The sequence below is a fragment of the Hesperophylax consimilis genome, chromosome 30 (genome assembly GCF_061612785.1).
Source record: "Hesperophylax consimilis isolate HC1 chromosome 30, BYU_Hcon_1.0, whole genome shotgun sequence".
Classification (NCBI taxonomy): Eukaryota; Metazoa; Arthropoda; class Insecta; order Trichoptera; family Limnephilidae; genus Hesperophylax; species Hesperophylax consimilis.
In genome coordinates this window covers 3,556,507-3,573,829 of record NC_142865.1, presented here as the reverse complement: position 1 = coordinate 3,573,829, position 17,323 = coordinate 3,556,507, and the positions used below count along the sequence as shown (strand labels likewise).

The following is a 17,323-nucleotide window of genomic DNA, read 5'->3' as shown; positions in this document are numbered from 1 at the left end:
TTGCAGTTTTCGTTTTAAATAATAGCGCTTGAAGCACAAACTATTTTGTACAATATAATGCAGTTAGCAGTGAATGGGTTAACATGTTTTTCAAGTGTATACTTGAAATTGACAAAATAGTTTTCTTGAAAATTTTAAAACTTTCACTAACCTTGTCTTACGAAATACCGAATTTAATAAAAAAAAAATTCCATGTGGTTTAAGGTTCTAAGAGCGTCACGTCCGGTAATTTAAATGTTTCAAAAAATTTTACTCCCTCAAGTTAAGCAAATATTTTTCAAGGTCACCGTGATTACGACAAAAAAAATACCAAAATTTTATTTTGATTTTAATCCAGTATTAAATACGTTTTTTACAAACGTACTCAAATGAAAAAAAAATACGCCTAATGAAAATGAACAGTTATTTTTCACCATAAAGCAGAAAATTTGTGAGCTCAACCGTCATTAAATTTGCGCAGGTTTTCTGTCGAAAGAATGCAACTGTTTAAAGCTAGCAATCTCATTTACATCATGAGCTATAGAGCTTTGAAAACTAAGACAATAATATGTCATATTTTGTGTTCACTGTTTTTCACTTGCTCAAAGCAATTATAAATAACTAGCTGTACTCTGCCACGCTTTGCTATGGCACAGTCTGTCTGTCAATGTGAGAAACAATAGCGAGTGTTGCTTTTACGTCCAACAGATGGCGCTATTTTAAAAAAGGATGTTTTAAGCCGTCACAGGTGAAATCTATAAAACATAGATATATAAAAAAACATGCATATTCGAATGCAAAGTTGTGTCAAAATTTCAAAGCAATCGGCGAAGAACTTTCGGAGATTTAAGATTTTAAACAAACAAACATTTACATTTTTTTTAATGTATATATTATGTAAAAAGTACCGCTAAGATGGAAACTGACGAGGAGAGATAAATATTCTTTGTCTATTCTCTCCCAGGGGGAATAATGATTGGATTATTTGTATAGCGCCGTTTTTGTGAGAAAATCATTTTAACAACTTAATTTATGCATTTAATTTATTAGGAATTTATGTATGTGAAATGTGATTGCTGCATCGAAATATAACAATTTGAGTTATCGAAACAAAACTCAATATTATCGATAAAAATATAATCGATAAACTCTATTATCTGGAATAACATTTACTTTAATGACCACGACGAACTTTCCTTGTGAAATATTTAAAACTTATTTTAAAAACAATTTTTCCACCAAGCTTTTAAAAAAAAAAAAAGTACTCTTCGATGGAAAAAATACTTTTTCGTACAAATCCACTCATTAATGATAAAAAATCATCGTAAAATCTGTAAAATTCAATTCATAAACAGAGAAAATCTAAATATAAAAATAATGGTGAAAATCAAAAACAATCAAAAATAAATAATACTGATGCGCGTGCAATGTTAAAAATAAATATAACCTAAGCCTCCAGCAAGCCATAAAAAAAATTAAAAAATCAAAAAATAAACAGATTCTACGAATAAAATTTTTTTCCCCCCAAAATTTCATCTAAAAGATTCCTTTTTCAAATTGGCCCTTGTATTAGTGTTTTAGTTCCAATCACCAATCTTTCAAAAAAATAAATTTTACATAAAACGTTTTATTTATTAATTTTTGTCATCGAGGGATGCACAATCCTTCTAATTATTATCACCACGCGATCTGCGTCTAAAAATAACTCTTTTCACAAAATAAAAAAAAAACAACCCGTTAAAACAATTTTTTTTATACATCCATTTTCAATTTTCGCTCGCGCCAAATCCCAATAGGGTAGAATGACATTTATTTAGTATATTAACTGCTGTAATGTCATCCTATTTCAGAGAGATGTTTCTATGCGTGATTACCATCAAAAGTTGATGCAATACATTGTCATCGACAACGATACTTATCTGCCGAGTTTCAACTCGAACAGATGTCGGGAAATGGGTTAATTTGCACTTGCACATTTGCATTCATTCAATTCACGAAAACAAAATTCAAATAATTTTTTTTTAAAACAGCTTAATTTGAACTAAATTTTCAATAAAAATAAAGAATTTATGGCTCTGTGCCAACAAATTTGAGTTGTTATTATTACAATTACGGCAAATATAAAATATTATCGATGTTTTTATTATTAATTTTATAAATATCATTATTTAATCATTGCCTAGTGCAAGTTAATAAAAATAAATTCGAAGATTTGGGGGGCTTATATAAATATGACAATAATTCGTTGCCCAGGCAAACAGGCCTATATCATAATATTTAAAAAAAATTTAGGATAGTCAAAAAAAGTGTTTTTTTTTTTTTACCGGATTCTTATGCATTTTATTAAATGTTTCGCTAATGGTGTTGATTGTAAAATGTGTGATTAAAACACCATTAGCAAAAAAAGTCATAAAATATGTATATATACACGGTGTCCGGAAACTCGTAGTACAAGCGGGAAACTGGAGAATCTACACCACATGGGGAACCCAAAAAAACATAAAGTTTTTTGATTTGAGCATTTTCAAAAAAAAAAAAAAAAAACCAAAAAAAAATATTTTTTGGCTATTTTAGGGTTAAAGTTTTTTCTGGTGTTTAGGGTTGAATAACAGATGTTTTAACCCTGCAGAGCAGAAATATTTTATGATTACACCGGGTTAAATGAAGGGTGATTTCAAAATAATGCTTCAAATCCGAGTTTCTTCATTTGTTTTACTTTCAAATAGTTTTAATTAGTTGGTTACTTTGATCTTCAGTAATAATTTATAAGAATTTGATTAAAAAAAAAAAAAAAAAAATCAACTTCAAACTCGATTTACTCGATAACGAAAGCTCAAATAAAAAAAAAATATACTACAAAATCGACTCCAAATGTGATGTAGATTCACCAGTTTCCCGCTTGTACTACGAGTTTCCGGACACCCTGTATATATATATTTATTTATAGAGCGGAAACGGTTTACATATAGTTCCCGTTAGAACTTGGGCCGCAGGCCCATTGTGCTATCTCCCTTTTTACCTCATTCCTTTACCTACATTTCCTTTACCCGGTTACCTTTTATAAAGTTCACCAAGTTCAAAATATATAAAAAAAAATTAACAGTTTTTTGGCTGTACTAAAAAAATTCCAAATATGATATACAGGGTGTATCGGCAAGTACCCGACAAACTTTAACCAGCTATTCCTCAGCACATTTGGAGTAAAAAATGTTATGGGCGCTTTGCTGCCGGTAACATTTTTTTTCCATTAAAAACAAAAAATAAATTAAAAATCCACACTCCGTCACTGTCATTTGCATTGTTTCTCGTGTTCACAGCTGTTATTAGCAAGTGTGTCAAAAAGTGTCCTCGCTCTTTCGTACACACTAAATAATAATAGTTAAAAATGAGAAAAATGGTGCCGTGCCGTTTCGTTGTGATTGTAAAAGCGCGCCAACGTAGGTACGTACGTACATTATTCAACAAAACTCGAACAAAATATTGCCAGACGGGTTTTCAAACTTTGACAAAGGATAAAACATTGGTGAAAATATGAATGATAAATTTTTTATTAAAAAAAAATGTTACCGGACAGCAAAGTGCCCATAACATTTTTCACTCCAAATGTGCTAAGGAATAGCTGGTTAAAGTTTGTCGGGTACGTGCCGATACACCCTGTATTCTAAATATTTATACTGCGGGGAACGAATTGTTTTAAATATTCTAACTCATAAAGTTTCACAAATTTTTCTCAAATGCTGTCGGGACCTTTGGTTTCATAAAGGTGTAAATTTTAATTCTTTTGTGGTTTGTCTAGATTTGAATATAAAGCGTGGTGTTTTCGATTTCTATGAGACCGTATGAGCTATTCCGAAAAGCGAACAAATTGTCTCTACGGGTCAAACAAATTAACTCGAGGGGTTAACTACAAAGCGGAAAATTTGTTCAATGTTGTGTCTGACGAAAAAACAAACTCGCAAACGGAGAGCTCTTTTGCCGACCACAATGAAGTTTTGCAATATCCATTTACTGGGTCAAAATATAAGTCAAGAGATTGTATTGTTTTTTTTCTCACTTTTTTAAGTGTTGGATAAGAAAAAAAGAGTGTCGAAGGCAGAAACTATGCACTATTAATTAACAGAGGTTTTAATGTAATAAATTATAAGATCAATTTTTTTTTTATATTTTGAAGACTTTAAACATATTAATTTTGGCGGTGGATCTGATCTGTTTGTGAGTGATTACAACTCTGGTTTTTGTTTGGATTTTAAGTTTCATTTTCAAATTTGGAACTGATTGTGTCAAGATTTCAGACAAGAGATAAACTACCAAACCTATAATATTTAGTTTTGTTTAGCAGAAAATTATTTTAATTATCATTTTCAAAATCGGAACTGATGTGTCAAGAATTCAGACAAGCGATAAAGTACCTACCTATAATACAGGGTGTACGGGGGTAATGTGCGCTAACTTCAGGGCGGTGATTCTACATGATACTACAAGTAAAAAAGATTAATAACTTTTTTCGAAATTCCAACGTTTTAAGGTAGTTTTTAGGTTAAAAAGATGATTTTTTTAATATGGGAAAATAAATATTCTTCAATGGAAAAATATTTTTGTGTGGGGAAATAAACATTGGAATTTCAAAAAAGTTATTTACTTTTACCATCATGTAGAATCACCTCCCGAAGTTAGCGCACTTTACCCCCAACACCAGAAAATTATTTTAATTCTACATTTAATGTGTATTTCTTTTGTTTAAATTAGGGTTAATCTTAACTTAACGAGTAAAGTCAGATTTCGTGATTTTCCATTTTCAAGAGAGCGTTATAAAAATACTTATTTTGGTTGTGTGTTTGTAACTCCATTCGATGAACTCTAAAACTCGACAACTGTTTGTTCGAACAAATTCAGACGAGTATTCTGATAATATCTTAATGGAAAATTATTTTAATTGTCTTTTACAAAATTGAAATTGTAATATCCCGTGATTTTTTATGGGTCTGCTCTAGTTATTTACTAATTAAATAGAATTACTAAAAGCTTTCATTCGAAACGTAAACTTCTGATCGTCTCTCCGATTTGTGAACAAAAAATTATAATTATACCATAAAGAATGTTGTTTGTTTTTGAAAGGAATAGAGATCCTGAGGCAAATATTTTATAAATAATATTTCAGCTTTACAAATCCTACAATTATAATAATATGCCGTGATTTTTCACAGGTCTGCGCTAGTTCACAATAAAATCGAATACCCATCCATGATTTTGGACTCACTACAATTGATGCGGAAATTAGGTTTTCAGGAAAAAGAATCAATATTGGGGATCATGCATATGATTGACTATTTAAAAAAATAGTTATAACACAGATTTTCTTTTGGTATATTTCTACAGTCAACTAACAATATTAAAGCAACACAACATAAATCTATGTCTAAATAGGTCAGCCAGAAAAGTAACTAAGCACTAAAAATCAAATTATATTCATTTAAAACATATACGACAGAATCTAAAAAATTTTGTTTGACTTCTAATTTTCTTTAATTTTTACTAAAAATATTTTAAGAAATCTCCGTAATATAATGATCAAATATTGAAAAAAACATTAATTAATATTTTAGTGAATTATTTTTGGGTTACTATGCCGTGTCGCGCTACGTGCTTCTTTAGCCAACGTTTCGAACAGCATTACAGTGTCCATCGTCAGGGCAGATGTGTATTTGAAGATAGATAGTAGTGATACAGTGTTGCCAACTTCAATCCTCTATGAGCTGGTATTACAATTTACATTACAATGTGTTTTACAATAGGTTGTACACATTGTAATACCAGCAAATTGAGTGTACAATGTGTTGCAATACCAGCTCTTAGAGGATTCAAGTTGGCAATTACAATGTAGATTACAAGGTGTATTACAATATGTTGTACACATTGTAATACCAGCACATTGAGTGTACTATGTGTTGTAATACCAGCTCTTCGAGGATTGAAGTTGGCAATTACAATTTACATTACAAGGTGTATTACAATATGTTGTACACATTGTAATACCAGCACCTTGCGTGTACAATGTGTTGTAATACCAGCTATTCGAGGATTGAAGTTGGCAATTACAATGTAGATTACAAGGTATATTACAATATGTTGTACACATTGTAATACCAGCACATTGAGTGTACAATGTGTTGTAATACCAGCTCTTAGAGGATTGAAGTTGGCAATTACAATGTAGATTACAAGGTGTATTACAATATGTTGTACACATTGTAATACCAGCACATTGAGTGTACAATGTGTGTAATACCAGCTCTAAGAGGATTGGAGTTAACACGGTATCACACGTAGATGTGATACACACACAAGAGCCCTGATGATGGACACTTTGATGCTGTTCGAAACGTTGACTAAAGAAGGAGGAAGCGCAACATGTCATAATACCCCAAAAATAAAACACTTTGTAATATTAATATTATTTAACAAATCAAATGCAACGAGAATTTAAAGCGACAACCTGCAGCCATTCCCAATCAAGGTCTAAAGGTTGTCAATGGTTACAACAGATGCCCAGACAACGGAACATTATTTGGCACCTCTAGTCAATGTCAAAAATTGGCATTCTGATTGGATTCAAGATTTCAATTCTGGCAAATAAATAAAAGATTGTTTGGGGTATATTAAAACTTTGTACAGTTCGTTTAGAGATGTGATATTGTGTTTATACTCTCAAATGGATATATATATTTTTTTATTCTAAATGATACAGGGTTTTCCAATAAGAGGTGTTATTTTGATATTCAATCGTAAAAGATCAATGGTTTCGTTGATTGTGTGGCACGTAGCGCCGTCTTGTTGAAAGTAAACGTTGTCCAGATCAATACCATCCAATTCCGGCCATAAAAAATCATTAATCATCTCTCGATAGCGCAATCCATTCACCGTAACTGTTGCTCCAGCCTCATTTTCGAAAGAGTAAGGTCCAATGACTCCGCCGGACCATAAAGCGCACCAAACAGTCGCACCTTGAGGATAGAGAGGCTTTTCAACAATAACTCTTGTGTTTTCCAAGCCCCAGATGCGACAATTTTGCTTGTTGACGAAGCCACCGAGGTGGAAATGGGCCTCATCACTCAAGACCATTTGCATTTGATTCACTCAAGTGAATTTTAATAATTTCAATGCGTTGTTGAAGCGTGTATCGTTCCATTTTTATTAATGGCGTAGTTTCTACTTGTCAAATGTCAAAAAATGATAGCTTCAAAAGTAACATCTACCGAAATAGCGGGCTATTCAAAATAACACCTCTTATTGGAAAACCCTGTATTTAAATTGTATGACAATTTAAGCGAAAATTTAAAAAAATCTGCACTGCATAGTAAAAATTTGAATATTTGACGAGAGAAAATTTACAGAGACATCCTTCGGACGAAAAATAATTGGATAAAAAAGCATTTTTATACAAAAGTATCAACAGAATTTATAAATAACGAAAGGTCGAAATAATTGTTATCAGATTTGTATTTCAAGTTTTTCTCAGATTTTCTCTACATTAAAAGCCGCAATTTGTAATTATTTTCAGTGGCATTTTATAAGTCAGCGAATATTTAAAACAAGGCAAAATTACCCTGAAATTAAACTCCATCGGATACTAATAATATAATAAAATGGATAATTTGTTTAAAGCAAAATTTTTGTAAAAAATTGTCTCAAGGATACTGTTTTATGACTAGACTCACAGGGCTGTGAGGCCGTAAAACCGTTTTAGTCAAAAGAAAATTAGAAGAAGAAAAACTCATTTTGAAAACTCATGTAAAAAAAAATATTAATTATTGTCTGTAAGTTAATACTATTGATTCATAAGTTTAAAGAAATTTATTTTTTTCTACATTTTTGGGGACAAAAACAGTAATATGGACGCCTGTAGTATGAAAGTTTCAGAATAATATTATTTAGAAGGTTAAAAAGTTATGAAAACTAAACTTTAAATGTTAAAAGATTGCATGCGATGATGCGAAATTCATTTATGAGTTATAGTAAAGAAATTAAAAAATTAAAAAAACAGTTAAAAAAAAGCTTAGACCCAATTGTTTCGCAGAAATTCACGTGTGACAAAGTCATCAATTTGTTTTTTTGACAGTTGAAAGGTTCCTGTTAAATACAGATTTTAAGATCGTTTCAGCTTTTGAACAAATTGTGATCAACAGAAGTCGACAACCATCATGTTGTTACACTTGTCAGCTTATAAAAATTTGATAGAAAGCTGAAACGCACCGCAGAATCTGCGTTTAACGGGGACCTTTCAAATGTCAAAAAAACAAAATGACGCTGAATGGCCGTTAGATGACAATGTTACATTTGAATTTGTGCGAAACAACCGGGCCTAACTGTTATTTAGAGCATATTTTTTTAAGGTTTTCGACAGTCGTCAATTTAAAGTACTAAAAAAAAATTGAAATGTAGAAAAAAAACATTTTTATAATATGTATAAAGAAAAACGCTATAATTTTATGTATGTAATTGAGTAGTTTTAGAAGTAACCGGTTTGTTTATTGAAGACATAATTTTTTTTTTAAATTAAATTGTATAACTTCAAAGCATTGTGCATCCCCAGGACAAAATATAAAGAAAATCATTTTCTTTTTTTTTAATATCTCCGACTGGACTAAATGACAACAGATGATAAAACACAAAAACATAATATTCAACAACAAAATAATATTTAAAAAATAATCATGGAAATGTTATCGAAATGCAGTGTCGCCAGGAAACTAAAACCCGGCTGTTCGAAACCCACGTAACATTTGACACTGTCATCAAAATGATCACACCGAGAGCAATTAAAAAAAAAAAAATTATTAAACGCTGACTGACTGAACCGGCAGCTAATTTTAGTTTTATTTAAATAAGTAGCAAACATTTAAAAATCTAAATGGCGTTTGATGACAATGTCAAAGGTGACGGAGGGCTCAAACAAGAAGGCTATAAAAAATAAAATAGTGTCGTTTTGAATATCATTTATTTTTGGCGAAGGGCGACACCGCATTTCTTGGTTGTATCGATTCCATGGAAGTCATCATAACACAAAGAATAATAAGTTGTCTAAAAGCGTAAGAGAAACAGATAGGGAAGAAAAAATGGGATTGTGTGTTAGTCAAGAGAGATTTATAAAAAAAACGAAAAAGTTTTACTAAAAATATTGTCAATTAGGGGGGAGAAAAAAATTATGAAAAAAAAGTACTTAAAAAATATATGTAAGTACTTAAAAATAAAATGTTTTTTTTTAAATAATTGATAAAGGGGAACAAAACACAAACGAATACTAACCCTTCACAACAACAAAATCAAATAGGTACCCCAGTCTGATGAAAATTTGTGATTTAAAAGTAAATTGAAATTAATAATTTTATTAGATATAGGGGAGTCAAACCCAACAATTAAAATTGGTTTATTGTATTAGTTTATAGAAGAAACGCAAAATTGTGTTGTTATTTCAGATATTAAAAAGAGAAAGCAGATAACAAAAAAAATAATAATGCCGATTGAATAAAAAAAATAGTTTTAAGTGGATTTTGTACTGAAAAAAGTATTTTTTACCAAATTTCGCAAGGTAAATAACACTCCATTTTTTTTATTTTTTTTTTATATTTACTCCACACAGGAGGCCCTGAAGAAAATAATTTCCCTCAGGGCCTATGTCATCTTTGGGGATGCATTTAAAAAAAAAAATTATATATCTATTAGTTTTATTAAAAAAATATAATATTGTAATTAATAATTAAATAGTGTGTTGTTAATGTATGAAATATAATATTGTAATTAATAATTAAACAGTGTGTTGTTAATGTATGAAATATAATATTGTAATTATTAAAAAAATAGTGTGTTGTTAATGAATGAAATATAATATTGTAAATAATAAATAAATAGTGTGTTGTTAATGTGTGAAATATAATATTGTAATTAATAAATAAATAGTGTGTTGTAAATGTATGAAATATAATATTGTAATTAATAAATAAATAGTGTGTTGTTAATGTGTGAAATATAATATTGTAATTAATAAATACGTAGTGTGTTGTAAATGTATGAAATATAATATTGTAATTAATAAATAAATAGTGTGTTGTTAATGTGTGAAATATAATATTGTAATTAATAAATAAATAGTGTGTTGTTAATGTGTGAAATATAATATTGTAATTAATAAATAAATAGTGTGTTGTAAATGTGTGAAATATAATATTGTAATTAATAAATAAATAGTGTGTTGTAAATGTATGAAATATAATATTGTAATTAATAAATAGTGTGTAGTAAATGTATGAAATATAATATTGTAATTAATAAATACGTAGTGTGTTGTAAATGTATGAAATATAATATTGTAATTAATAAATAAATAGTGTGTTGTTAATGTATGAAATATAATACTGTAATTAATAAATAAATAGTGTGTTGTTAATATATAATATTGTAATTTATAAATAAATAGTGTGTTGTTAATGTATAAAATATAATATTGTAATTTATAAATAAATAGTGTGTTGTTGACGTATAAAATATAATATTGTAATTTATAAATAAATAGTGTGTTGTTAATGTATGAAATATAATATTTGAAGCAAAAGCACATTACATAACAATGAAGGTTTTCTTTTTCATTTGTAGTTTTTTGATTCGAGACATATTATTCCTCCTTCTTATTGAGTCAATGTTTCGAACAGTTACAAAATAATTTATGTATGTTATGCCCCACAAGAGTCTTAATTCTCGGAACCCGTAGAACTATGGTATCTCTCGTATTATAAGATATCGTATGGATAGATTCTGAATTGGTGTCTCTCTAACAAGAATCACTCAGTTTTTAAATTTTCTCTTTTAAAACTCTCAATTTGAAATTATCGAGCAGTCAGAGATTTAGAGAAATATTTCAATTTATATCATTTTGGAAAAAAGGTCTTTGAAATTTTAACTAAAAAAACACTACACTGTAAATTTTGCAATGCAATTAATGTTGAATATATATGTATTTTAATACACAATAAATAAATAAGTAATTAAAAATGACATAGTGAATATAAAAATACAAATATTAGGTATAAAATAAAATACGACAGGGAAAAAAATTAAAAGAAGAATTTTTTACTGATTTGGATTTTGTACAAGTGGGAGTATTTATAAATCGATACAATAATTTATAAAAATGACAATATTACAAGAAGTATTATATTAATACAAGGAAAATGATAAGCGACAATAAAAGCTGTTTCGCCTGCCCCTAATGACAACATGTAAATGGATAATTAAATACATTTAATATGCGGAATGATAATTAAATTATATTAAAATATCTAATTTGGTCAATAATTGTAGTAATATCGCAATGCATATTAAATATATTTAAAGCATTTTAATAGGTAATATTGCATAATATATGTAGAAACAAATGTATTTGGCAAATAATTTTTGTGATATCCTTTATTTTAGTGTTAAGGCTCATCCATATATGGCACTAGATATTAGTCAGACCATTATTCTGCTCTAATACTAATATCAAGGATATTACAATTTTTTATTTAAATGGAAAAATTAAATATCGGCAGGGGTGTAGCCCAAAGAGGTTATAAAGCTGTTCAAACTCAAAAAAAAAAGTCAAATAAATTCCAAAAATTATATTTTTAATAAAAATTTAAAGGGTTAAAATTATGAAAAAAAAGATATACATAACACTTCCCCAATATTATGAATTTATTGATATTTTATTTTCTTATCTTTTACAGCCTCTATGAACTCCGGACCACGGCTATTAAGGGAAAATTTAACGTACATTATAATCAAAGCCTTCACAGATGGCGTTGATTTAATTATTTTATGAAAATGCGCTTTTTGCAAGTTATGCTTTAAAATTAATAACTTATTTGCTTGCGCCTGTACATACGCAATAAGAATAAATAGTTTTGATTGTATAAAAACAATTCTTTCAAGAAAGTCATACAAATACAATATTGGATTGAATCACCGATACAATATTGTATTTGTATGCCTTTCTTGAAAGGATTCAGTTTTTACATGGATAAAACCGTTTATTCATATTCATATTGGGTATGTACGGGCGCAAACAAACAATTTATCTTAATATTTTAAAGCATAACTTGCAAAAAGTGTATTTTTGTAAAATAATAAAATTAACGCCATCTATAAATGCGTACATTATAACTTATGTTACGTTTACCCTTAAAGACAGAATTTTCGACACTACTTCTTCGTTTGTTTAGCCAAATACATTTCTTCTACAGAAACACAAAAGTAAATACAGTGCAGTTAGTAATGGTTATAATTTTAGCAACAAAAGGCATACAACAGTCACAAGAGAGGGTTCTAGGGGTATTAGTTGCTTTACACTTGTCGAATAGCTTAATACATTTATACAGGAAAATTTCAATTGATACATTAACCTTTTGGTTGCGTTAACTAGTTACGGATTATCAACACCCCCACACGGATCATTATAGGGTTGATACGACCGGGTATCAATGCTGATTTCTTGCCGTGTCAACTGTCGTTAGATTCCCGCACAAAAGGTTAAGAGGTATTATGCTCCGAGATGCTAGGATTTAAAGCTAAAATATCCAACCAAACTGAATGATCTTTTTTTAAGCAAAAAGTCTGGCAAATATTTACGTACGCTCTTGAGTTATTTTTGATTTTTCGTTGTAAAATACAGGTCTTAAAAGTTTGTATTCGATTTGTAACAAAATTTAAATAGTGATTTTCAAATTCTGGTTCTCGAAATACGAATATAAAACAATGCTAAAAAATAGTTCAGCTACGTTGAAATTTTAAATTAAAAAAGAAAAAATTTACATTAGAGCACAAAATTTAAGTGTTCAATAAATTTTCTAGTGTTATTGTATGAAGCTATCCATTCTAACTGACAATGTGTAATAATATATAAATATAACAGTAGAATCACAGATAATAGAAACCAAGGGAGATATGGCATTGAAGCGCGCCGACTGTAGCCTCGCTACGACCAAACTGCATGGACGGTAGGTTTCATGCTAATAATGAGCTTGTTCATGGCCGATCTCCTTTGTTTCCATTTTCTATGATTCATTATAAGGTAAGTATTAAGGGTAGATTAGTTGTGATTGTGGGACTTACCGTTTGCTGAATCGCGAGGAGATCTTAGAGAAGAAGGAGGTACGCGCCGAGTGCGGCGAGCCGTCGCCGGCCGCGCCGTACACGCCGCCCCCTATTCCGGCCGACGCGTTTCTCGGCCGGGTTTGGCCTGCAAATTGCAAAAACGTTAGTGCAACGAACAAAAATGCGCCAGTACTCATTAACTGACGAAACTGGCATTGAAAACATAGGCTACAGCAGATGTAGGATAAACAATGTAACACGGCCCTTGAGTGATTATACACAGTATCCGAAAAGTCGTTATATAAGCGGAAAACTGATGAATCTACATCACACAGAAAAAATCTACATCAACCAAAAAAAAAAAAAATTTTTTTTTACATTTCTCCTTTGTTTTTGGAAAAACAGTACACAACTGACAGTAACACCCGTAGCAACTGACATATTTTTAAAGATATTTGTTCTAAAAATTTCAATTTTTCACTCGATTTGAAAAAGAAAACTCAAATCAAAAAAGTTAACAACACAAAATCGGCTCTAGATTCACCAGTTTCCCGCTTGTACTATGAGTTTCCGGACACCGTGTACAAAGGGTGTATCAGTACGTAACTGAAGGATTTTTAACCAGTGACAATATAATTTTAAAAAAAATATATCAGACAGCAAAATGATATCTACAGTTTTTTATCTAAACATGCTCAAGAATTTCTGGTTAAAATACTTTGTATACGCCAGATACAACCTGTGTAGAAAGTTGATAGACCATTTTCCATATTATGTTTTTTTCGAACTAGAGCTAAAAACATTTTTTTTGTTTTAGTATTTTTCTCATATTCTTATTTTATGCTTAGCTCTAAATATTAAAAAAATGCGATGAGACAGGTCAAAAAACTGACGCCTAACCGGAAACATTACAACAGAAGTCATATGCATTCAGGCAAAACAACCATCAAATCAAATAAATCATAGCTTATGAAGTAAGCCGTGATGACAAAAAGCTACTTCAAAGAAATAATGAACAACATGACTTTGAAATCATTTTTATAATATAAAACACACACAAAACGTAAATTATATGTATAAAATGCAATAAACCATATGGCAAGATTCATCTTAAAATATTGTACAACCAATCGCAGTAAGGATGCTGCAAATTAAAAACTGAAATTTACAAGTCATTCCCACGCAACTAAAAAAATCCACAAATTCAATGATAATAATATTTTGTTACATAATATGAAAGTTTCAGCAAAAACTCAACATGAACATTATTGTTTTTATGGTGATTTATTTTTGGCCATAAAACTATCAAATCATATCATTATTGTTTTTACATCGTTCGACCATTAGGATATTAAGCTCGAGGTGCTTTAAACTCTATCACAATCAACAATTGACAGCCATTTTGAATTTTCAACATTTAAATGGTCTTCGACAAGCGTAACAAAATTACCGTTATGCTTGAGAGCCGATCACAATTTGATCAAAAACTGAAACGTGACGAGAATCAGCGTTTAACAGGGGCCTTTAAAATGTTATAAATTCTAAATGGCGCTGAACGAATGGGAGTAGTTTGAAATACCTATTTTCTTCTTTTTCTTGAGTTAACATATCAGACAACATTGCAGTTAGTCCTGGATTTTAAACGACCCACGGCCAAGTGATCGGGTCAAAAGTACCTGATCTTTGATTTGGGTATCCACCATCTCTATTTCTGAGATTGAGATTTGAGATACCTGGTCTAAAAATGTATACATCTGTGGTAGATTGCCACACTCATCATTGACTGAGCCGACAACAGATCTTTTTTGAAAAAGTGACCTGATGGTGGTTCATGATCAGGTGAAAATGATCAGGTCAAAAAGATCAGGTCAAAAAGATCAGGTCAAAAAGATCAGGTCAAAATGATTGAATCAAAATGATTGAATCAAAATTATGGGTCAAAAAGATCAGGTCAAAATGATTGGGTCGATCTCGATGAACCCAAGACCATTTGCAGTATCCATTATCAGGACAGACTGGCAGTTAGTAGGCGAGTGGACAAATGCGTCGGGTCACTCCAATTCATAAGAAACTTTTTCTGCTTATACTAATTGAAAATAGGAAAAATTCAAATAATGAAAAAAATCAGTGCAGAATGCGAATGAAAGCTCGATCATTATAACATTTTTGTCCACGCATTTGCCCTGATGATGGACACTGCTAGGTTTACCGAAACGTTGGCTCAAGTAGAACAATGAAAAGCGACAAGGTTTAAGTTCGATATCCCAAAAGACAAACAACATGTTATACTATTGGCCGGAAGGATTATAAAACATATATCATGAACATGTCAATTCAATGCAAACAATAAAAAATGTGTTCAGGCACAATGCAATGGAAAATACACTTAAATTGATTGGCTGGCATTTGGTAGGTTGTGTGTTCAATACGTACTTAGTTTAGAATTCTTGAAAATGCTGGTTAATTCGTAATTCCCTGCAAGGAATTGAAATAATCTGAATAATTCTAGTTGAGATAAGATTTGATAGGTAAAAATTACATTTTATCATATTACTAAGTAACCCTTTTAAGCCTAATTGTTTTTAACTCATAGGGGCTGGCAAGAAACTACACGAAATAAAAATAAATAATTTTTGATAAAGCCAAAATATAGAAAATACCATACTTGATACAGACATTATCTTAACACATTGTAGTCGGGCGCTTCAAACAATAGACTCTAGCCTATGGCGGGTGTTTTTCGCGATTAGCGCAAAAATATATCGCTTTCTTAAAATTGACACAATTTCTAAACCAAATAATATTTTCGATTGAAATTTTCAAAGAAATCATATATGACATTTGATCATCTAAAATAAATTATAATTGCTTTGATTACATCATAATTTCACCACATTTCAAAGCTGAATATAAAAACCTGATATTAATTCAGTAAAATTGCATTCAATATTCAATATTTGAAAATTCCATGTAAAAGATCAACAACATGTTAATTCATATCATATAGTTATATAATAAATAATAATATATATTTGCCATTTTGAAAAATATTCCAATACGTGAAATGACTCAAACTAAACTGGAGATTGAGATCTCATAAAAGCTCTAGATTTGCGGCACACTAGCCAATGCGGACAAGGCATCTCAAATTACGTCGACAGAGTGTCGCCTAGCACCCAGGTAGCAAATTACCCTTCAAGGCGTTTTATTTCACGCTGATAACAAACCCGTATAATGCCGTTTCCCGCCAAAAACCGACAGTCGACAAAAACGGCATTTGCCGTGTCCCGCAGTTGACTGACAGTCCGCGAAAAACGGCAAATGTGTGTCCCGACGACAATGTGTTAAGTAACCCATTAGAGGTAAAATCCGAAGGCAAAATGAATGTATAAGAACGACACTGCAATTGCAGTGCTTTGTACCGTGTATAGGCACGATTCTTCAGCACTGCAAACGCAGGGCTCCTTCCCCTAGGGGTTAATAAGTTATTAAGGCGATGCACCGCAAAGTAATGCAAAATCATGTGTTGAAATTTTGATACTTAAGAATTATTAATCGCTTTAACCACTCGAGAGCAATCGCTTGCATATTGTGCCAAATTTATGGAACCTAAAAACATGGGATAAGCGGTGAAATCTAGGTGTATTCATTGGCTTTAAACCGCAGTAAGCAGTTTATTTGTTTCCATATTAATATTTTGAGGAATGGTATTGATTAAATAATATAGTAAATATATATATGACACCATAGTGTTTTAATTCTCCCTTTCAAGGGAGTGGATAGACCCTGACCCTGCAACCAGTCAGGCTATGAAAATCTGGTGCAGTCACCTCATAACCCATTTAGTTCCTCCCATAAACTTTTTTTTTTGATTGTATAATGTGTCAAATTAAGTTCTTTAGATTATGATTGGAAAACATTTTAATATTTGTGCCTAAACTTCTTCTTCAATGTCTGGTTTTAAGCAGGAATTTCAACCTTATCGCCATCTGCGCAAGTATTGTTATTGTTAGAGATTGAATTCCGAATGTTCGATGCTAAAGTGCATCGTCTTAATTTAAAAATTGATAAAGAGACGGTCTGCTCAGTTTTTATATGCACTATATCCCATCTACCAGGTAAGTATGGTACTTTATATTGTCTCCATATATATTTAGTAATAAAATAGATCATTGTAGAAATGTATTATATATTTGTACAGCGCCCTTGGCACAAAAAC

At 30.5% G+C, this 17,323-nt stretch overlaps 1 protein-coding gene across 16 annotated transcripts in view; it reads right to left on the bottom strand.

Annotated features, from left to right (window-relative positions):
• Positions 1-17,323, bottom strand: part of LOC149409528 (serine/threonine-protein kinase MARK2-like) — a 357,017-nt gene that overhangs the window by 20,847 nt on the left and 318,847 nt on the right. For all 16 annotated transcript variants that reach the window (XM_089649603.1, XM_089649590.1, XM_089649591.1 and 13 more), the window contains one exon: positions 13,123-13,249. In XM_089649603.1, the coding sequence (XP_089505729.1) occupies positions 13,123-13,249 (127 nt within the window). The remainder of the gene's footprint in view (positions 1-13,122; positions 13,250-17,323) is intronic.